General features: G+C 37.3%; 1 protein-coding gene across 1 annotated transcript; it reads right to left on the minus strand.

Moving 5' to 3' along the window:
• Positions 1-636: 636 nt before the first annotated feature.
• Positions 637-22,808, minus strand: LOAG_00505 (hypothetical protein; the record flags this gene model as incomplete). The annotated part of the gene is made up of 22 exons (XM_003136045.1): positions 637-2,521; positions 2,605-6,518; positions 6,737-7,327; positions 8,906-9,133; positions 9,375-9,519; positions 9,844-10,029; positions 10,262-10,464; positions 11,345-11,596; positions 11,706-11,800; positions 11,901-12,097; positions 12,360-12,594; positions 12,859-13,144; positions 14,005-14,202; positions 14,314-14,559; positions 15,768-15,896; positions 16,078-16,258; positions 16,696-16,846; positions 17,068-17,170; positions 18,392-18,739; positions 20,529-20,717; positions 20,990-21,175; positions 22,446-22,808. The coding sequence occupies 22 exons, from the start codon at positions 22,806-22,808 to the stop codon at positions 637-639; spliced, it is 10,311 nt and encodes a 3,436-aa protein (XP_003136093.1).
• Positions 22,809-24,487: the final 1,679 nt, after the last annotated feature.

A 24,487-nucleotide genomic window follows, 5' to 3' on the forward strand; every position in this document is an offset into this window, starting at 1 on the left:
ACCGTAATATTTGGATGAATGTTTCAGATTAATGGAAACGACACTCTCAATGATAGTATGCTTTCATATTTAAACTGCATTCCTTAACTTGGTTCGTCTGAAAAAGAACTGAAATATAACACCACCTATTTCCCTAGCTAATGAGACAACAGTGATTTCAAATCAACCAAATTAAATGGTAATATGCTTTTCGAGGTTAAAATTTTAATCTATGTGCAAACTATTTTTCTACTCTGGTAAACCTATGGGAAGCACAACGATTCGAAATTAGGAAAATCCAAACTACAGCAGCTCCATCGTCATAAAAAAACATAAATTCAATAGAAAGCATTACAGAATGCCGAAAACGTATAAATGTGATAATTAGAGTACATGACATGAACGATGTTTCACACAGCCAACTGTTGAAAGATATCTATCAAAAATGAATCAGCGAAAAATTTATGCAAAGGTCTTGCAGTGTTTTGATTCAGTTAAAAAATGTGATCATTATTTCCCATACTAAATTCTGAAAAAAAAGTTAAAGTGGAAGCAAAATTATGTATTTAAGCAAGAAGACAAATTATGTATTTAAACAAGAAGTATTGAAAAAGCAAAAGACAGCGCACAAAAATAACAATAAAACTAGGTAATTAATTACTGAGTGAACACATCGGAAGTTCGCATTGTTGTGGATGATGTCGATGACGTATAGGTTGTGTATGGCGCAAGTGGATCAGTAGTTTGCCGTAATTCAGATGGTTGGCCGCGCCAACTGACAGTCTTCGTGTAAATTTTAACTCCAGATTCTGAAGGGCTAACACTAACAGATTCAATTAATGGTGTTTGTCCCAGCTCCTCAACAGAAATATTCAATGTTTCCATCATTTGTTTGGCTGCATCAGGAGTCATCATTTTCATATGGACTGCTCGCGGAATTGAGTACCGCCGGCCACTAACTGGATGAACAATATCACCAGTGATAACATCTAGCAGGCCACTTTCCGTCGCCTCACGGACCGAAACTCGTGAACTACCTTCTGGATGTTCGATGACTTTTTCTTCAACATCAAAACCACGTCCTCGGAGATTATCTAAAAACTCGTGCTGTAAATCAGCCATAGCTTGAGGATCATCAATCAGGCTCTTTCCTCTACTTCCTCGTGATGCTTCTGAGACGGATCTGACTCGACGTGAGAGACCAGGTTCAGAACGATGAGGTGATGAAAGCTTTCCGATCATTATCTCCTCTCTATAGCGTGGTGTGCCACTTCCAATTTTCCGTTCGTCCACTGAATCCAGTTTAAACCTATAACCTTCAGCATCACGACGTTTCACAGCTTCTGTGACCGCTTGAGCAGCTTGCATAGGAGATGAAATCAAGGCGATCAGACCTTTTGCTACGGCATCCTTAAGTGTAATTTTGACTCCCGTACGTGTATGGATATATCTGCCATCTGAATCGATAAGTCCCTGATTCAGTGCTTCTTTTATCGTCATTGTATGGCTGGATTCCAGATCGTGCAACAACGAATCGCCGTCAATAACATCACGATCAACAGCAGATTTGAAAGTCAAATAGAGACCCGATTTTTTATCCCTTATTCGCCCGGAAATCTCGTCGAATTCTTCCGTGAACAATATATTTGCCAGATTTCGATCATCTGAACCTTCCTGAGCTTCAACATTACCGGTATCAATGTATCCTTCCTCAATTGCATGATTAATCGACATCTGTTTTCCCGAATCAGAATCAGTAAATCGATTTTGCGCAACATCAATCATACCTTTGCTTAACGCTTCCGCGAATGTCATTTTATCAATACGTTTCAATTTCTCACCAATGAATAGTGGTATTTTACCTTCTGCGGTTGCGCGGGAAACAGGCATAATAATTTGTTCATCAAATTGAATAGTCTTGTTTCGAGGATCCACTAATTTGTTCTGAACGGCTTCAATCAGATTAAGTTTTCTTTTTGTACGGTAATCCAACAGAAAAGGTTCTGTGATGGCTTTGTAAGTTTCAGTATCAATCAAGCCTTTATTAGAAGCATCTTTCAGAGTTATTGTCTCTGCTGTAATGATATTTGAATATTGGCCTGTACTCACATCAATAAGACCTTCGGTCAGAGCTGTTAACACTGGCACTCCATATCCTTTTGTTGGATCATACACTCCTTCCATTGTAAGGCTTGTATATACCGGTTTCATGATATCTAACCAGGCTAATTTCTCATTCGTGAACGGATTCTTTACTTCACCGGTTTTCGGATTTATGATACCCAGTTCTATGGCTCTTTGTACTGATATCCTTTCTCCATTTGCTGGATGAGATACACCCTTTGGTAATGTTTCCGACAAGGTGACATCCACAAGACCCATATTTGCTGCTTGTGCCAGTGTTAAAGCATCACCTGTCTTTGGATTAAGGTAAGTTAAACTTTTTAAATCCACTAACTTGGCTCGTACCGCATCTTCCAAGCTTAACTTTTCACCGCGAGCATCGACCACCCCCCTCGTGACAGCATTTTGAATGTTCGATCTGAAAACCGAGTATGTCTTGGTCATCTGCTTTCCTTTTTGTCAATGCGTGCAATACCAATTCGCTGAGCATCTTGCAGTGACATGACACGACCATTTCTTTTATCTCTTATCTTATCAATACCAACAAATTCAGCATGCGGTTCCAACTGAATAGACTGCACTTGTGCGGTACTTTTTACGACAGTCTTGGCCTCAGTCATGTAGGGATCACCATGCAGTTGGATTGTAAATTTCATTCCAGATGAAGGATCAATGTACTCACCTCTCTCTACGCCACCTTCTCCACGCACAACCTTTACCACTACCTGTTTTCCACCACCCAAGTCAACTATCTCCTGACGTCCTGGACCTAAAGCACGTTGCTCCATAACAGCAACTGCTGACTTCTTAACAGGTTCTGGCGCATAAGGAGTAAGTTGAAGTTTCCGTTCTACTAGGCGTGCTGATTGAGGCTTCGGTGGAGTATACGCTCTTGAACCATAGCCAGTTAAGACACCACTAGTAAGAGCCTGAGGAAAGGTCATTACTTCGGTCATGTTTTTCGTGTAAACTATGCCTTTGACAGGATCAATAACTTTGTTCTCAATCGCTACGCTATAAGGCAATTCTTCACCTGTTAGTGGATCACGGAAAATGATACTTTGGCTATCGATAAGTTTAGCTGCAATCGCATCCTCAACTTTAACACTACCTCCACCTGGTGTCGTCAGTCGACCTGTAGACAAATCAAGCTTTCCAGATACCAAAGCTCCTTCCAGACTGTCGGGCAAACCTCTGCTTTTTAAAAAACCCTGCGAACGCGCTGTTTTTAGGTCAATAAATTTCCCTGTTTCTGTATCCAACAACGTTCCCTCCGTATCATTAATAATGTTTTCATCTATAGCTTCTAAAAGTGAAAGTTCACGCATTCTACGTTTATCAAGTACGGTTGTGCTATATGGATTGAATAATCCTTTGATTATTGACTCTTTCAAAGACATTTGCTTTTGCGTCTGCGGATCTGTAAACATACCGCTCTGCGCACTGTACCAATCCGAATCCAGCGCATTCACTAACGTTTGCTCCGCATATTCTGCGGTCTCACCAAATAATGCTTCCTTTTTCGATGATTCACTTCGCTTTTGTATTTTATAAGTGGTATGAATTGCATCAGAAGCATTTTCTGGTACACCACCGGTTGGAAAAACACGGTGCTGTAACGCCGCTTGAGCCAAAGAATATCGTTTGTTTTCCCGTTTATCCAAATAATAATGATCTTTCTCATCGATAACACCCCATTTTTCAGCCTCCTCAAATGACATTTCACGTGCAGTCAAAGTATCGAAGACACGTAGATCCTCTCGGCTGATTTTACCAAAAGCAAGAGCTGCATCAAGGGTAAGCCGCTCTCCAGTAACATGATCAACCAGTTCTCCTCTACCTGAATCAAATGTCCAAGACTGCTCTGTTTCTTCCACAGTTGGAGTCCCAATTGGACGAAAACTTATGACTGCCTCAGAACCTGGTGAAAACTGTATCACCTTCTTTTTAGAATTTCCTAAGCCAACTGGTGCCTCAGCCTCCACCAGCACTATCTTGTTATTAATCAACGTTTCGAAATTGATCATTTGACCATCGCGTTCCATACAACCGTTTTTATCGATTGTTTTCTTATTCATTGCTTCGATAATAGGAATATGATTGCCACTGGATGGATCTACGACAGTAATGCTTTTACTGTCGAGGACACCTAATTGAAATGCCTCTTGCAGAGTTAGTGAACGACTCAAATTTGGTAGGGAAACAGTTCCTGTCCTAAGATTAACATAATCTTTACGTTCAGCCTCCAAAACATGATAACCATCAGCGGGTATCTCGAACGAATCCTTACTGCCCGTTACTGCACGATAAACAGACACACCGCCTGGACCTCCCAGTGCTGTTGTTTCTGTTTTTCTCACTTTCCTAACAGTTGTAACAGTTTCTTCAACATTTTTATCTGGATAAAACTTCGGCGCTAATTGCTGTGCAGTTTCAGCCACAGATTCGGTTATTTTCTCTTCCACAGTAGGACCAGCACCTGCTCTGGACGGAACTATCCATTCATCAGACGGGTGAATTAACCCCTGACTTAATGCTTCTTCGAAACTCATCTCAGTATCGCCTTGCCGGAAACGATGAGTGCGCGAATCGACTAAACCTTGCCTCATGGCTTCCGCCAGTGTTACCTTCACTTCGTTGGTAGTGGTGTCTTCTCTTTGACCCGGCCGTCTAATTCGCCTCTTATGATCAATTTTTTTGATTGGTGTTACCAAAGAAGGATGGATATCAAGCATCGCCGACAACTGCAAGGCTCCTTTAAGTGTTAACAATCCATCATCATATGCTTGCTTCGGGGATAGCTCCCTATTCGTCCGTTTGTCAACATAAATACCTTTTTGCGGATCAATGAATCCGTTTGCTACAGCATGAATCACCGTCATATCCTGCTGCTTCGGACCATTTCTGATACCCAGCAATGTAGTTAAGAGCTCAAAAAGCATAGGATCTAATAAATCTTTGTCCATACAATCGGTTATAAGAAAACTTTCATTTGTAGCAAGGTCTATAACCCTTTCAGCTTGCAGTATGATTACACCGCGATCTACAGCTTCATTAAAAGTTAGATTTTCTCCTGTCTTCGTATTCTTGATACCCTTCACATTAAAAATAGAATGTCGTACACGTTTTATCAGTAACCCGTCACTGACTGCCTCGTTCACAGAAAAAACTTTTTGCTGCTTCTGAAGCATAATTCTGCCATCAGGTTCCAACAGTCCTCGTTCCAAAGCTTCTGCGATGGAAATCACATCTTTTTCATCAGGATCTACGATATGACGTACATCCGGATCCAATAAACCAACAGCAATTGCTTCTAACAATGTGAAGCGACTCTTAGTGCCTCCATCTATGAATTTATTTGTTGAATCGATCAAGTCTTTTTGACTGATTTCTGTAAGCGTCAGAGGTTTCTGTATGAGATCTCTTAAAAAAGCTTCTTGAAGCGTAAGAGTCTGACTTTTCAGTAAATCATTAAAATTACCTTGACGGGTGTTCACTGCATTGCGTACAATTGCTTCGCCTAATGTTATACGTCGATTTTCATCCGTTTTCACTATTTCTGGAACATGCAAATTTAGGAGTGCATACTGTTTCGAAACAGCTTCGCGTAAGGTAATTTTTTCGCCACTATGTTTGTCCACAAATTCACCGGTGGACCCATCAATTAGGCCCGTTTCAAGACAGTCAGAGAGGCTGGTAGCAATCATCGTATGCGGATGGCATCCGCCAATCTGAATATATCCGTTATATAGCGCATCTTTGAGTGGCATTGTCTCTCTCGTATACTTTCCGGTAAAGTGGCCCGTCTCCTTATTTACTACCCCTTGTTCAATAGCACTTTCTAGTGACAAAGGTGGCAGCTTCAACACGCCCATTTTAACCAGTCGATGTTGTGTGTCAAGTGTTATTATTCCTCGTGAGATACAATCGTACATTGGCAGAATATCACCTGTTTCAATATCTCGCAGTTGACGGATATCCGGATCATACAAGCCGATCTGGATAGCCTCTAACAGAGATAAACTTTCACCAGTTTCTGGATGACGTACACCATAATGAGTGTTAAGGACTTCATGGAAACCACCATCAATGTATCCTAATTCCGCAGCTTTCTCCAGACTAATTCTAGCACCCGAAACAATATCGTAGAATTCCCCTCCACCGGAATGTAAATCTAGCAGTCCTTGGCGTATGGCCTCAACAAAAGTTAAAATTTCGCCAGTTTGCTTGTGCAAAATGCCTTCCATTTCGTAAAATTGCGTCTTGGTAATTGTTTCTTCTTGATACATCTGCATTTCGTCTTCATGCTCGGCTATTGTTGCTCTCTCCGGAACATCCCGACTCTCTTCAAATTCTTCCAGTTCACCACCCTCGGATACAATTGCCTGTTGCATGCCATGACTCAGGTTAGGCATCTGAAACAAATTATCGGTTAATCGACTAAGTGTTGTTTCTTAGAATGAGTGCTGGGTTGTGTGACAGCTCGGAAGTAACTGAGTGAAGCACTTCGTAAAAATCAACTGAAAATCATTTCGTTGACAAACAGTCGAAGTTGTGTTCCAACTTGCTACATACAATCCCAAAATACAGAAACAGAGATTAACGATTTGGATACAAATAAATGAGAGCCTACTTCTGGTCGTCTTTGTTCTTTCTCACGATATCGCCGTTTCTCTTCCTCACGTAAACGCCACTCATCCTCCTCCTGCCGACGACGGTCTTCTGCACGTCGGCGCTCATCATCCAACCTCCTCCTTTCACGTTCTCTTTTTGCTTCATCGTCTCGACGACGACGCTCTTCCTCTTCTTTCTCACGACGTCTTCGATCTCTGTCTTCTTTTCTTTTCCTTTCCCGCTCCGCATCTTCCATTTCTCGTCTCCTCGCATCCTCTTCTGCTTTTCGTCTAGCTGCATCTTCCGCAGCTCTACGTTTAGCATCCTCCTCCATTCTTCGCCGTGCTTCATCTTCCGCTCTTCGACGTGCATCCTCTGCCGCCTCGCGTTCACGGCGTAAACGATCAGCTTCTTCCGCTCTTCGACGTGCATCCTCTGCTGCTTCACGTTCACGGCGTAAACGATCAGCTTCTTCTGCTGCTCGACGTGCGTCCTCAGCAGCTTTACGTTGCTTCCGGAGGCGATCAGCATCCTCCAATGCTTTCAATCGAGCTGCCTCAAACTGGCGACGTTTTTCTTCCTCTTCAGCTCGTCTTCGTTCGTCCTCTTCCTACAACAAATGGAAGACATCTGCGTAGCAGCAGGAAGACGGATGGATGTATGTGTTGCGCAAAGTAGAGGTTATATGTCAAGTAATGCTATCTTTTAATTGCAACACTTTAGTGCGTGCCTGCAAGTGAATGAGCGATATGGGACAACAACATGACGAACGTCGGAAGCCAAAACCAACCGATCTAAAAAATAGTACCTCAGTGTGAGAAAAGTAAGCAAAAGAAGCAAGAAATAGGAGCAAAAATGCACGCAACTAAAAGGCAACAGTGACAACTGCAACAGCGCATAAAAAACGAAAGGTTTGTGAAGTGCAGTCTGAAATACCCAATAAAATAGTAATTTTATTGTGCAGTAGCACAATAATCGTAAAAATTCCCTTGATTTCTTCTTTTAAAATTCACAAAATTCTAGGTTGTTTCGTTCTTCGATACGTCTTCCACCTGCGTAATTGTTGGGTATCTAAAATGTTGCTCAAAGCATGCATACGATTTGGAAAAGTCAATTTAGTGTTAGTATATAAAGTTGTATACGAATTCAAAATTGCACTTTCCTCATTCTGGAAAAGCTCACAAATTGTTTAACCACAACTTTTGACGACAAATTTTTTCGGTTTCAGCCTAGAAGTGGTAACAACAAGCTGAAGGAATTTAACCAGAAAACCGTATTACGAGAAGGTAACAAGCATTTCTGAATAAAAATAAAGTCTGCATTTTTCTAACTTGGAAATGGCTTCTTGGGAAAAGTGAAATTTAGACAGTGAATTTGTTGTTATGCCATTAACATCTACGTAATACCAAATTTAATAGTCAGATCATCAGAATGTCAGATCATCGAGAACAATACTTTGATCTTAAACTACAAATCAATCGTATACCCTGCAAATTCGGGAAAAATTGTGCCGATGCGGAATTTCGGATCAATTAATGCTTTTAACACTTGCTACTCTGCTGCTGCTGATGTTAACAAGGGAAGCTAGCTAAAAAAGTGTCAATGAATGGCCAAACAAAGCCAAGAGAAGTAGAACAAATGGAAATAAGAAAGAATGTTGGAAGCCGCTAGGAACTATGACAGTGTTAAAAAAAGTAGTGAAAATAAATGCTATAACATGTAAGCATGTGTCGGCGCGCAGTTGGTTACAACTTTGTTGAAATCGGTTGGTTTCGAAATTTCAAATTTTTGGAATGCCATTTAATTTCTGGAATTATTTCGTGTCAGTAGCATCATTAAGTGATGCCATGACTCACTTCACTGCAGTAACATATAAGTATTCGATCGACTGAAAGCGCAATCATCCCGCCGGGATTATGCAGTCTGAGATTCATAAAAATAACATTTAATAATCTTTTGTTTTTGATTCTCAAAAATCTTAATTTCCTGTGCAGTTATTTCCCAACAAAAAACTTAGCGCTTTGCCATTTCATTATAAAAAGGTTCAAAAAAAAAAGTATTGCCGGTAAGAAGGTTCCTTCCAAAAGCTCATACTCCATCAAGGCGTTGTGTTTAATGTATGTTTTGTTGTTGAAAAAAGTCAACTTCTTTTGATGAATAAGCTCCAAAACGTTAAAAAATTACTAACCTGTTTTTTTCGTTTCCAATTCTGGATTAGTACTTGCATTATGTTGCGACGTTCAAGTATTAGTGAGCTTAGCTGAGCAAATCGCCTATTTAGATGTTCTAATTCTTCTGTTACTTGCTGGACCCCATTCTTCGGCTGTGGTTTTGAACGATGGAAGCTATTCCGGATGTCCGGACCGTGAGTGTTGATAACATTTTCCATATATTGCACCATACGACTGTCGTAACCCTATAAGTTAACAGGACTTTCATCTTGAAAAACGTGACACAATCTTGCGTCTAAAGGACCTACCGAATTTTCTCCCGTAATTTAGGTGAGAAACCTCTACTGGGTTCGGCAATCTCGGATGGAAATTAATTATCTGAATGAATGATCAAAATAAAAATTGATGTAAAAATAATCAAGTATCGTTCATCAGTGGAAATGATACAATTCAAAATCAGTTAAAACTAATTGCGATTAAAGAAACCTTTGCTTCACGAATGAATTTTCCACCTTCACGGTTCACATTTTCTACTGCCTCAGTACGTTCCTGTAACTGAGAATATTCGGCAATAAGTAGATCCAATTGTTGTTGATACTGCTCCGGAAGAAGTTCTTCAGGTTTGCGCAAACTATAAACTTTATTTCGTATCCCATTGTTTGAAACAGAAATTTTTGGATAAATGTGAAAGTGATGGAAAAGAATCTGAAACCATCCGACGACTTCCTCCTATTGTCGAAATTTCATAGATTTGTCGAGAAATTTGTAAAATCATGAGGAAGAACTCTAATAGAAAAGGTGAAGAAATTGAGAACACTAATTATTTTTCCAATCTTTAAATATCAGTTTTTTTCCATCATAAGGCTACAACAACAGAAAGTATTGAAAGTACAAGACCGCAATCTATCAGAACAACAATAATATATTCCAAAAAGTTTTCAAGAACAGAGTAGACCTATTAATGGTCGCTTCGACATTATCAAGCCATCTGATTTCGTTTTCATATTCGGTACGGTAAATCATTTGAGTTTGCAGAGCATGTTCAGCAGTTTTTAAACGATCGACCACCTGCGAACAAACGTTTTCCCACCGAACAGTTGATGTTTGCACTTCGTCTTCCAGTCGATCAACATCTGGATGACTACAAATAATTGACCCTTTTTATTTCGCAGTATCAAAATTTGTAATTTCTCATTGGAGTTACAAAACAGTTATTACAAAGTGACTAAACCAAATTTTTATTATGATGACGAAATAGCACTGCCCACAATACAATTCTGCTTCTTAACGTAACGATCGGTTGACGCCATACTGGACATCACAAACATTTTCCCACTACGTTTCCAATTCATATACAATCCCTTAAAATTTACTTAGGCGATTGACGAGTTCGTGAAATGTGCTGACGCAGAAGAGCAATATTACGATTGAGAGCATCAACGATTGTCTGTTGTTGTTGCAGCACCATATTGAACTCAAGCAACTGCGAGTGAACGCCTCGCAGTTTATCCAAAGAGGCTGGCATATCATCAAATGAACTAAGCATGATTTCATGCTGTCGTACAATATCAGTCACCTACAAAAACTGTTCACATCATAAACCAGTAAACTTTAGTAAGTCTTGACTTATACTTTAGAAAAACTTTCCCTGTCACATATAACGATCTACGACTACAAGAATAAATTGCGATCATATGTTGGATTATTTCCATAACCTTTCGTCGGAAGAGCCAAATAATATACATAAATACGTAGTAAAATGCCCTTCAATTAAGTTCAAATCACGTATATTACTGATATTTATATTTATATTACTGATATTTATTTATTTTTATTGATCTATGAAACGAGATAATCAGCTGTAATATGTGTTAGCTAAAGAAAAATGGAGGTCAACTGTAACAATAGTGACATACGGTGGTTAGAACAAAAACAGAATGTATAAAACCATACGAATCTCAGGCTTAGTTCAGTTCAGATTCCAAACATTTACTCATTTAGGTCAACCAAAGTGAGTGACCGAGAGCAGCGACCGACGATCTCTTATACGGAAAGAAATTGACGAAGTATTCAAAAATACGAAAATACTAGTTGTACAGTACCTAGCTAACAATATTTATCATAAATAGTCAAATATACTCCAAATATTTTCTTGAAAAAAAGTGACAAATTTGTAATTTTAACAATACCATTATACTTATTCATTACTAAGGATCTATCCTTTTTTTTCGGTGGGAAATTTCTGAAAATTTAAAATTGTTATCAGCATCTCAACAATAAGATTAGAAGCTAAGTAAGAGTGAATCACCTAACAGGATTGGTGAACATCAACAACAGAACCAATTAAACTATGAGCATTAAAAAAACATTGGATTGCCCAAGTTCTCGTATTGTATTTTTAAGTGGAATGTGAACACAATAATGAAGAATGAGAACAAGAATTATCCAACAATTACCTCAACGAGTCCATTTAGCGCAGCTTCCAAAGATTTTAATCGTTCAACATACATCCTTGACAGTTCCCATAAATCCTCCCAACGATCACTCAGATGATCGAAACTAGCTCGTTGTGATGGTGTTGGTTCAGGAATTTGCCGAAAAAGCTCATTCACAGTTGATACATCAACATCTAGTGCTTGCAATCCATCTTCGAAATCCTTATGTCCAGTGGTCAGCTTTTCAAGCTCCTCTCGTGATCTTGGAATGTTCTGTAATGAATTTTTTAAATAAAAGTGAAGTGCCATAAATATAGTAAATTTCAATCCCTTTGAGTTGATGTCATTATTGAACATTTTTCACGACGACTCAAATTGGTACCTGCATAACTCGATCGTTCAGATTCCGATATGCTTTATCCAGTTTACCAAGCAACTCCGCAATTTTCGCATCAAACTGAGCTCCAACTTCGGGCTCTGTAATATGCTAATTACAGAATGGCAGAGCGACATGCTATTTAGTTTATTAAGGGCATAACAGGTCCAAACAGTTCTGAATTTGTAAAATCAATAGTACCCTTGGGACGATTCATCTGATTTAGGAGATCGTAGAAATGTTCATTAGTTAGTTTCAGTTCTTCCTTAAGTCGCATCGCCAACGGATCGTTCTGTTCCAACTCGGAGAATAGTTTGTGCGCATCATCATTCAAAGCTTTGATGATCGCATCTCTCTCCTCTGGAGTCATTGAAACAAAAGTACTCAGATTCCAGTTACTAAAAATCAGAGATTTCAGATCACAAACAGGTACATGATGCAGTGACTACCCTCATCCTTATAAAATTTCGGTCAGTCCTCATAAAACAAAGATCTTTCTTCAAAAGTATTTTAGCAACGGGAAATATTGTATGCCAAGCATTTTTACTATTTAAAACAAGATTTTCCATAATTTCATTTTTTATATATTTATGAATTATGCGAAGTATATATTTACCGCAATTTTTTGTATAACTATGAATTGTACGAAGTATATATTACCGTATCTGAGCCATTGTATTTAGCACCATGTTGTATCGTACCATTCGATGTTTTTGACCCCAAAGTCGGCGTAACTTCTCCAAACTTCCATGTAATCGATTAAGATATGTGGTAATGCGAGCATCTGGCGGTAAAATACGGAACACCACAGATGGTACCAAAACTTCTGTACCACCTGGGCCATTAACATTCCAATGTATCAAATCCGAATTATCGGTCAACATACATTCATCGCCTAAATAACAAAATGTTGTCGCCAAACAAGAACATACTATCACTTGATTAGAAAGGAAAGCTCTACAAAAGCACTGATATAATCATTATGGAAGTGAATACTTAACTAAGGTATTCGAAATCGACATAATCGATAATCAAAGAGCATATAAGGCAAAACACGATGAGACGCGCAACATCATGGGCATCACAGAAGCTAGGAGGAATTCACGGAAATGAAATATTTCATTAGGAAAGACGTTTGAATAAAAGCGAAATTCCTCACCTTCTCTAATTGTAATATCTTTATTGGTGTAATCGGCTAAAGCAACAACCGAGATCGGTCTTTGAATTCGTTCACCTCTTTGCCATAGGGGTGAAATCTGGGAACTTCGTTCGGTAAGTGTCATCAAAATACTATGATATTTTTTGATTAATTCACTGATTTCATCCAATTCGCGCAACATTTGTTCACCTTCTTCCAGTGAAAATTCGCTTTTATTGTATTTCCTCCTCAGCATTTCAGAGTGCTTAATCATCCATTCTTCCGCAGCATTCGCATCTTCCATGAACTGCAAAACAGTATTTAAGATTCTGAGTTCTTAACTTTCAGGAACCGGTCTTCCGTTGAACGTCTTTTTTAGTGCTCTGGAATGCATACCATAAATGCGTGAAGATGTAAATGAGATTCAGTATTAAAATCACTTTAAAAAACAGCAAACAATAAGACTGACAGTCGCTTCCGTGCTTGAAGCAAAGAAATTGAAATTTATTTCGTTTTTATTAAATATTATATTCATTTCGAGATTGCTGACATCTCATCAAAATTCAACAGTTTTTTAAGACTTTGAAACAATTCATGGAATGTTTGCAAAAAAAGAACTGCTAAACTCATCACTGCTCTTTTACCTCAGTCATTAAATGTCTATTAAACTAATGATCATTAATAGGGTCACTTGAACTGTCGGAAATTCAATACAAATGCTCTGATGCTACAAATTTGTACGTCTGATATGCACAACACCTTTACGAGGAGAGTTTATGTTAGTAACCATAGCCGCATTTATCCATTTACTTACCAATAAGAAATGAATGAAATATTTTTGCAACAAGTATGAGTTTACAAAAGTTCGGAAGAAATTAATTAATATAAAGAAAACAGTTAAAAATTAAATGATTTTATTTCTAAGTATGGTAATTAAATTTGAAGTTAAATTTTGCTATGAAAGATCGAAAAAGGTAATAGGAACAGAAAGGAGTATGAGTTTAAAATCTACAATGGCACTTCCAATTTTATAAGCATATTTTTTCCTGACTTTGTTTCTGGGTCAAACAATGCCATTAGCGATAGAAAAGAACTTCCAAAATGTTTTACTGCATTTGTGTATACGTACTCTTATATATATATCTTTAAAAGTATGTGGAATCATACCGAATTAAGGTTGAGTGCATCGCGCAAATGTTGTTCAAGACATTTCGATAGTGCTAGCAACCAATCCCACTTTCGTTGCATTGCATTCAGATAAAATTCAATTACATGGATAGCTGGATGACCTTGATTTAGAAGGGCTGCGCCTTTGTTGTGTACGTCGTTGAAACGTGTCTCTCGAAGTTCGATTTCATGAAGAAGCTAGAAAAAGAATGAAAAGGATTTCTCGAGTATCTTGAAATGGAAAGAATTATTGAATAGAACGATTTGTATGGGAAACCTAATTTTCTAGAAGTATAAAAGTCAAAATACTTGTTTGTAATAATTCTGCAGCATCGGTAAATCAAGCTGTTTGATATCGGACCAATTTCTAGAAATTTCAATATCTTCCCTTTCGCTGATCCATACAATTTCGTGCTGTGCTCCACGGATAAAAGCGATTAAAGTATCCAAATCAAGCATACGTCCAGCTGACAAATCCCGCAACTGCTGATATTCGCTTTCCAATATACTAAGTAATTCGCAGTACTCATGGGTATCTTCCGCAGATATCTCTGCCTGGAAATAGAATTCTGCAAAACTGAACATTAACTTCCTTTCTGGCCAAACTGAACATTAACTTTTAGCTTCCAACTTTCTAGAAAAACTGTCGCTTATTTCTTTCTTATTTTTCAAATTCTCATTCGAATGGCATAAGCAAATTTATCGTCGAATTTTATATATTTTCTCCCATAATCTCACGTTTACTGCCCACTGTCCTTTCGCAATTCGTTATACATACTGTACTTTACTTTCGTTCCTAACAATGTCTTGAAAATGCGCCGCCTAGTCTCGATAATTTTTGGATGAAAGTCCCCAGCCTTTATGAGAGAACCAATTATGATTCCAAATTACCCGATAACTTTTACTGATCCAGAAGCTGATGGCGTTAAATAATCTTGGACTGAACTTATTAAATTCTTTAGATTTTTTTTTCTTTTTTGAAAAGCAATCAAATTTCTAGGAAGTTGACATATGCAAATACATGATATGCTTTGCTTATCGCAGTAGAATTTGATCCATAGAAAAACCCCTTGAAGGTGAGTTGGTGGGATGAAATAAACACCGATGACCTTCTCTTAGAGAAAAGAAGATAGGAGTGGAGGAGTGGATGCGGGGCATGAAAGAGAGAAGGAAGAAATTGTAGAAGGTCAATTAATGATTCCTTTTCGGACAGTGTGTAAAACGATAAAGTTTTTCAACAACTTCTGCTCGATGCCAAGGTCATTCCAATCCACATGTACTCATACCCAACTAAAATCAAAAGACTATCAATTCTTTCAGTTGAACTATCTACCGATGATGTCTACACGGATGGTGCACTACCAGTTGTATTATTTACTGTCCTATGCAGATCATGATCTAGCAGCTATTTAAGATAACCGTTGTTAGCTTGGATTAGACATATGTTAAAGGTCCACGTAGAATATGCTGTTAGGACGCAGATAAAGCAAGAATTTACAGGAGATTTAGGACGTTTCACCGAACCTTTAATTTTTTCCATTCACACAGCAAACAACCGTGTTACCTTTAGAAATTATGCTTCTAAAACCTTTCTATTTGCTGTGATGAGTGGAAAGTTACTCTATTTCTAGGATAAAAGCCAGTAATCCTCCATGCAACTTTCTACAATTTTTATCATGATCGTTTCACAATTTTCTGATTTCCGACCCCCCCCCCTTCCATAGATGATTTTTCATATATTCTGAAAAAAGAAACCAAATAACCTGTCTAGCGATACATTCATCAACATTCTGTCGAAAGTCCTGTATTTCGTGGTTGTCAACTTTATGTTCTTCAAACATGCTCTCCAGCTGCTCCAAATCTTCGACAAATTCCATCTCCGATAACTTCTCCTAAAATTATTGCCTTGAAATCTTTCTAGTGAGAAGAGAAATTCTCATCCAGAATATTAAATTTCCAAACTTGGCAGAACTTCAAAGATTTCTGATCCAGATACTCTGCTTTCTTTTCAGCATTTCCTCCCTCTTCTCATTATCGAGAATGCAATTTTGCGCTGATTATAAAATAGCTTACCAGCCGTGAACGAACCCACTGTATGCAATCTTCTACGCGTCCATACGTCGTACGACGTATCGATTCACGCCGTTGCTCATTCTCTCGCATCAGTTGTTCCGTTCGAATGCCAAGACGTGTCACAAATTGTGTACGTAATCTCGAAAGGTAAGCCTGACGACGCTGTTCTAATCCATATACCCTACAAGAACAACTGCATTCGGACAATAATAATCATTATTATTAATCAAAATAATAATAATACACCAAATTTTGGAGGATAGAAGTGGAAATTACTTTTGATAGTGATAAAAATACTTCCAACAATTTCCAGTTGTACTTCTCGACTTTTAATTATACTTAAAAGATTAAGGGCACTAGTTGTACTTCTCGACTTTTAATTATCCAGTTGTACTTCTCGACTTTTAATTATACTTAAAAGATTAGGGGGATGCCGACTTCTTCTATCAATATCTTCAGATGATACCGATGAAAAATCATCATGCTCTATGCAATTTGTGACTGTATGTTGAACTTGATCACGCAATGACGTTTTTCCGAGAAAAGTTTAGGATGCACTTCCTTTAATCCAATTTGCTCATCTAATGACTGAGTTACTTTTAAAAGTGAGAGACATACTGTTGATAATAATCATTTGCTTCGGGATGACGCAAACGTTTAAGTTGGTCTACATCCTCAAAAAATGAACTAATTGATGCTTCCAGTGCTACAAGATCATCAATAATTCCATCAATAAGGCGCTGCAAATCTACTGGTCGTGACGTATCAACTGCAATATTACGACGTTAAACAGTTTCAAATAGTAATTATAGAAAGTGCGAATTTAAATAATGAGTTGATAAGCCGAATCCGCAAATATCCCATTCGTTGACCAATTGATTAAAGACCTATTTTGTTTGATATAGAAATGGAAAGAAAAACTTGATTTTTAAGGTTTACAAAGTGAACATTTCTTTTCAATTCAAAAAAAAAGTCTGTCTGAAAAGCAACTTCGTGATTCAGCATCTTCAATTCTGTTCAAAATATAATCCAATTTTTCATTCGTTATTCCAATTCCACGCGCCAAGCGACTAATAATATCGGTTGTCGAACCCTGAAAATTTCAAGAATGGAAAATTTTCAACAATAGCCAACTTCATAGTCTGTCCGGAGGAATATCAGCAAAAAAAGCAATTAGATGGACTGCTGACTGGCTGTAGAGAATTCTGCTAAACACGTAAAACACATATGTGCTTCTGTTAAAAAAATTTAAAAACAGTCGCAACTGCACCATAAAATTTACGTAAACTGTTTATCAACTCACATCAAGGTAACTGATATTCTCAAAACTGAACGTCTAACGAATGGACAGTACAAAAATAAACCCTTTAACGCACAACAGTACTGTTCCTAGCTTTGGCGTATGAGTGTAACGCCAATAAATTATTTCATTCTGTACAGAAAAGCCAAGGAAAATTAATCCGGGAATTTTTCTCTTCAAAGGGAAAAAGTGCGATAAGGCGTAGAAAGGTAAAGTGTAAATGGAAGATGGAATTGCTAAAAGAAACGTATTTTTCCGAAAAAACAGTGCTAACGCGGATATAATGGAAAAGGAGTGTTAAAAGGTGGTAATCCCTTTCTTACAGAGATTTGTCGAATTCACGAAACATTAAAAGGGAAAAAAACGAACATCGAAATCCAGAAAAGAAATTTTGGTATCGAAGAAATATTTTTACGAGAAGCACTTTCCTATTTTTCACGTAAAAATTTTACTTTCATTAAAGAAGATATCCAACAGTTTTCCTTTCTTTATTGTTCCCGCTCTTTTTCGTTTTTAACAAAGATTATACGATCCACCGCTATAAAATACCTCTATGATGACTTGAAACCCTATCATAAAAATGACAATTAGGAAAAAATATTACCACTCAAAGTATTTCATTTACTTCCTTCTGCGAATAACAGCTGATAACAATGCCTTTTTATTAAGTCAGCATATTGCTAAAAAGTATTCTATTCATTACTATCAGTGTTTCGATTTGACATTCTCTTCATTAAAAGTTCTTCCCTTGTTTTCACTCTGTTCTAGAATGTGTACAATTCCACTTTGAAAAACTGGTGTCACCCAATCTATGAGCTGAGCAGAAAGTTAGACAAAAGCATAAACTTGTTCGAACTTGCTTTTGTTAAGGAAAAACAGTACATAAAGTGAACAGATGAAACTAAACGCTAAAGCAACATAAACTAGTTAAAAAGCGAATAGCGAAGTATGGACAGAATAACAATAAAAATGAAAATAAGTAGTAAAGATCCACATATGAGCATTTTCAAATACCTGAACTCCGGCTTGTTCTTCAATTAAGCTGAATCGTTCGTTGAGTGAACGAAGTAATCGTTGCCAAGATCGATCCAGACTCTGAGTGCTTAGCTCTGTAGGAATATGCAAATGTTCGGTACGCTCGAAAAGCTGATGAAGTTCGGCATAATGATCCGCTAAACGCTGTTTTTCGCGTGCTTTCGGTGGTAAATCTTCTGATTTGAATCGTTCCAAGTCATGTTCTAATCGGCGTAACTCTCCCAGATTTGTTGGCAATTGACGATCGTCCATTAGACGGGTAGCCCGCTCTATCCAATGTAACCATTCCGCCGCTTCACGTTCGTATTCATACATGACATCCTCATACTGAATATGGCAACAATTATCATTAGCTGATCGGCGACATCAAACTGTCAGCAACACATCAAATTATGTGCGAAAAACGTTCATTGTGTTGTGCAGTTTTAGAAATTAAGGAATAAATATTGTAATCCAGATACATTTCATGCAAGAACCACGTAATTTAGAGCTTGAAGTGGTCTTATTTCGGAATGTCGGCAAATCCAATTCACTTATTTGTAGTTAAAGAACCGAAAAAGAAAGTTAACTACTTGTCCAAGAACAAATAATTACTTCCTCTCTTTCTTAGGATTTTTATTTCAATAACAAGTTAGAATAAAAATCCTTCCTTGAAATTCTCTATCACGAAGACTGACACGATCATTCAATTTTAGTGTCAGTAGATGAAATTAACTTAAAGTCATCAGGATTCATAGTAAACTGAATTGGCATTTTAATATATATGATTTAATTTGTAGGATCTAAATATATTTTTATAAAAAACCCAAGAAGACAGTCATATAAAATTTGTGTTTATTCTGAAAAAAAAAATTTGCAGGAATAATGATGTGAAACATCATGAGTGCAGAACTGGAGCTCCCAAGAAATAGAATTATGGTAGAAAAGTATCCCATGAAAACCATCCATCCTATACATCACCCATAAATTAAAAACTATTTGACAGTTTTTATAACCGTTGCTTGCAATTTGTGAGGAAAACAAACGAAAAAACTATCCAAAGCTATCCATCCACGGCTGTTTTCTGTTAGAACTCTTTTGGGAAACATTTTTGGAAATCTAGTACTAAAATACTAGCAGCTAATAATTAATTTGGGTTTTATAGGCTAGTTATTTGTAGGTATATAAAGTGTATACAAAAAAATTTGCTCAGAAAACTGACTTCTTACCACATACTTTAATCCAAAATAACTTTCGAATAAATGATAACGGTTGATTAAACTACTAAAAATGATTCATCAGCGATAATTTTCGAGTGTTGAAAAAGCTTCCATCCTTTAAAACATGGATTCTAAAGCATCTGCCTATGAAAAACAAAAGTTTTCAAGCTTCAATTAATCAACGATCATTAAAATTTAAATTGCATTCAAGATGCTCCCCACTGAGTATTATTTATATGCAGCTATTAGTTTTCCACTTTTTTATTCATACCGATCGCTACATAAGTAGAATAGTCTAGTATTGGAAATGTAAGTACTTCAACCTAATAACAAACCAAAATCTGAACGAATTCTAAAAATATCGTTTTTCCATGGTAAAATATTAAAATTGGGGTCCCTTCTTCAGAAAATACAATTTAAAAAAAAGAAACTTAACAGCTACTAAACTTGGTGACCGAACTAATTTAAATTCCATTTTCCCGACGATAAAAAATCCTTTATTAGTGCATAGAATGATGGTAAGCCTAAAGCTATATCAATTTCAAAAGAAGTTAAAACTCTTAATGGTACCTTGTTACCAGATGTTGCCAAATCTTTTGAAATAATTCAGAAGTCCCGCAACATGTTTTCTTGAAGAGACACATTACGTGTAGCTTATTAAACAAAAATTTACCAGAGAAAAAGATACCCGAAACAACCATACCATTGACAGTTCTATGCTTTCTATCAGTGTTATTAAAAATGAAGAAAAATTCGCATTACTCTTTGCCAATCAAATTTTTAAATTTCAACTTGTGAAAGCAAAGTTCAAGATGTATCCCTTCTACTCCCGACATTTTCAAAGAAATTGTACCATTCTGTGGAGAATGGCATTCAAATGATTCATAATCTTGTAGATAAAGAGGAGTAAAACTGACTTTACTCAATTCACTAGTATGCGGTAAAGCGTTGTAAAGCGAAGAAACATAGGTGATGATACTCTTCTCATCTGGTACATCAACATCAACATCTTCTGCATCCAGCAGTCTGGAAACACCGAATTCACTTTCAGCTGCTGCAAATGCATTGTTCAGACGATCGCGAGCTGATACACTTTCGCCAATTATCTGAAGTTATTAGTTGTTTGACTCACTTTTGAACTCAAGCCTTACAAGTAACGAAGTAAAAGTGATGTTTTCCAACTTTATAGAGACGTAATAAAATCATCGCTGTTACAATCGAGATTGATCCTTATCAGCCAAATGCTACTAAGTTTTTCTGATTTCTCCTAGTTTCTGAAATATGCCCATTGTATCAACACAGTCCTTCTCAACGTTAGTATCGAATTGGATAGTGGAAAGCGGTTTTTACCCAATTATGAAAAGAATAACTAACATACTTTATTCCACTGTATAATATTTGGTCGATAACGATGAAGGATAGCATTGAAGGCTAAACCATCTCTCCAACTACTGGTAAAGTTGCGAACATTAACACCCGGATATCCGCGTGTAACATCTTGTGCCCACTGCAGTAGGGCATCTCGTGCTGAAACACCGTCTATGCTTGACAGTACTTCTGACACCTGAAAAATAAGTATATTTTTTAATGGAAAGCAAACAGGCAAATTATTTTAAATATTTGAGTAGAAATCAAAATATTAGAAATTTCCGTTCTGCTACTTTCATACTCTGCCAAACAGTGCAAAATGAATCAGAAAAAATAAAACCTTTACCTATTAATTCATCTGGTACTAAGGCCTCATCCTCCTACCCTCTTTTCTCCTTCGTCTTTCCTTTCAACTTGTCATTTTCGTAATGTTTGCATTTATTCTCATACACGATTTGCTTCTCAAAACTCCCAACAACATATAGCTTTTCTATTTCGCTGCAAACAAGGTCGCTTACCTTGCAAATTCAATTCACTGATTTTTCACACGGTTTGTTCAGCACTCATCGAGAGTAATTACAAAAAGATGTAAAATAAATATGTTCGAATACTGCCTCCAAAATTCAAGAAAAAGAAATTCAAAAAAAAGACTATCCAAATTAACTTTAGAACAGATATTTCTCGAATCTGAATCTCAAAGAAAATGAAAAAAAGGTTATATTTTCAGGTAAAGATGAGGGGTTTCAAAAAATTTGGCGATAGTTAAAACAAATGTGCATCAGTATTTACAACTGATTAATTGTACAGTATGAAGAGTTATTCGTGCACGGAAAATATTACAGAACCTTTCACTTATCTAATTACAGTAATGGTTCTCAACAGGTGGTCCGCAAGAACTAAAATGTGGTCTGCGAGGGCTATTAAAGATTGCATTCCTTTTTTTTTATATTACAGTGTTACTCTAAGTTTAACTAATACGTTGAAAGTTTTGACCAAAGCTTAGTATCACGTTATGAGAATTTATTTTTGGATTTCTGAATCTGTTATAAATAAAAAGACCAAATGATGTCATATCAAGAAAGGGTTGGGAATCACTAAATTACAGCAAAGAAATGAACTGTAGATTTATTGCCTCACTTCCAAACCCACTTGACCTATTCTTTCTCAATTTCAAGGTTACAACCACATGCATCCACAATAGCACTAATAATGAACCAGGTTACAACCACATGCATCCAAACAGCATTAATAATGAACCAGTAGAAATTTGAAGGAAAGAAATGGAAGTTTTATAGATTTTTAAAAGTCTGACATTCGTCCTTCATACCGAACAAATACTAAATTAGGTAGAATAAATAAAATTAACTGCATAAGGAATGTAGCAGAGCGTACGCATAGTTTCTATCAATTTAACATAATACAAAGTGCTGAATGAAACGTAACAGTGCTGAAATGGAAGAACCAACTTTGCTCTTTTTCGATTTTCGATTACTGTCTCGTTCACCGCGTGTTTTCTTGACACGCTGAACTTTACGCTCGAAATGTTCTCGTGCTTCATAAGAAGAACTCTCCGAGAATGCTTGTCCACTAGGCCATGCAGGTTCAATGCGTCCATTTCTATCTATGGGAACAACTTGGCCGTTACGAACATCTTCCATGATCGTGCCACCACCTCCTCCATAAGATGGTGATAAACTGTGGATAGTAGATGAAGCAGTACCATCAGCTGCCGAATAACCGTTAATTTTTTCAGCGGTATTACCAGTTGATCGAGTCAATTCATGTTTACGTTCCGCCTTCTTGGAGTAGGAACGTAACACTTTATACATTATCCAGATGATGTGATGTTACGTAGAAATAGAATAAGCTGAAGAGGAATGGATATCGGAGGAATGATACAAGAACAGTAGGTTATGTACAAACAGGAATGTGCAATCACAGACACACACCACTCTCTTGCGCACAATAATTACGCAGCAAAGCTATTCCAGCAGCACACAACGATGGCGACTCGAAAACTAAAAATGAGGAAAGATGGTTGGTGCCGTTAATAGTTTGTGCCCAAATATGATTTCAATTTTATTTCGATAAAATGCTGCTTCAACTCACCTGTAACTCTGATGCAGTCAGATGCTATTAATACTAATGCTACTCCTACTACTACTACAGAAAGGAAGGCTTTCCTCTGCACCGGGGAGAAAAAGTTATGGACGATGCCTGTGCTTACTGCAAGCAGCTCCTGTTGCAGTGCCGACAAATACATGCATTTCAATACCGTCCCTATCACTGCTCTCTTGAATTGGGGTCCGCCCCTATTCAGGTTTTATCACTATCGTGCCCTGAATGTAACAGATCTTCCTTCTGCGTACTTTCCTTTCCCTACTACTTCTGTCAAATCATGATGTATTCCTCCTGCAGCACCACAATTTCTTTCCTTCCCCGAAATACTTCTCCTCCCATACCACATTATACACCCACACACACAGATATGTATCAGCAGTATCCTACCGTCGTGTACACCGTTTTGAAAACTATTGACATTAGTCACCAGAGCCTTTTTTGAGAAGTACGAATGGCAAATAGGGAATGAGCCTTTCGTGTTGCATCGCCGTTCCACACTTCAAATCTGATGGCAGAAAAATGAATTCAAGTATTAAATAGACCGATTAAACTTTTTAACACTGCTGCAATTGTTCACTGATCTGTTAGGGGTTTTCCTTTTCTTCATGATTCGTATAAACCGACCGCAATGGTTCGGGATGCAGATATCAGAAAGATTTCCCAGCAGAAAAACTCTATCTTGACCTCCTGTTTTTATGTTCCGTAAGGACTAGCTGGAATGACAAATGGTACAGCCTTCAGAGGTCCTCCAAATAACTACAAAATGTTAATAGCATGTCTCTGTTACCCTTTCCTATTTGATCCCCACTATTTCTTAATTCTCCTCGTTGCCACGGTCTTTAATTAACCTCTCTACGAATCAGTACTTTCCTGTCTGTAATCCCTTTTAAACAACACGTCCGAACGGCAAAGACCAGAACAGTCAGGTTATGTATATATACGTAAACAATTTAGCTTAAGAAAGTACAACCAAGTAACCCTTTATTTCACCTGTTGGCTGAATCACCCGTCAATAATCATTTACTCACTACTTCCATGCCAGTTCTCGGTCATTCTTCATGTTATGCATTCTAAGCACTCCCATCTTGTGGTATTGTGCGGGCGGTCTAATAGGAGTCAGTCTGTGTCTCTGTTGAATGAACGTTTGATGAGGACTCAAGAACTGGTTCTACTCGCTATACAGATGCGCTTTCTACATCTTATTTCCCACTAAATTTTTTTCTTAATTAAGAGGAGTGAGTTATTTCTCTTCCAAATACATCTTTTGATATACATATATATGTACATATACACGTATATCATATATATATATACATATATATATATATATATATATATATATATATATATATATATATATATATATATATATATATATATATATATA

This window comes from Loa loa, assembly GCF_000183805.2.
Source record: "Loa loa unplaced genomic scaffold supercont3.70, whole genome shotgun sequence".
NCBI classification, from domain to species: Eukaryota; Metazoa; Nematoda; class Chromadorea; order Rhabditida; family Onchocercidae; genus Loa; species Loa loa.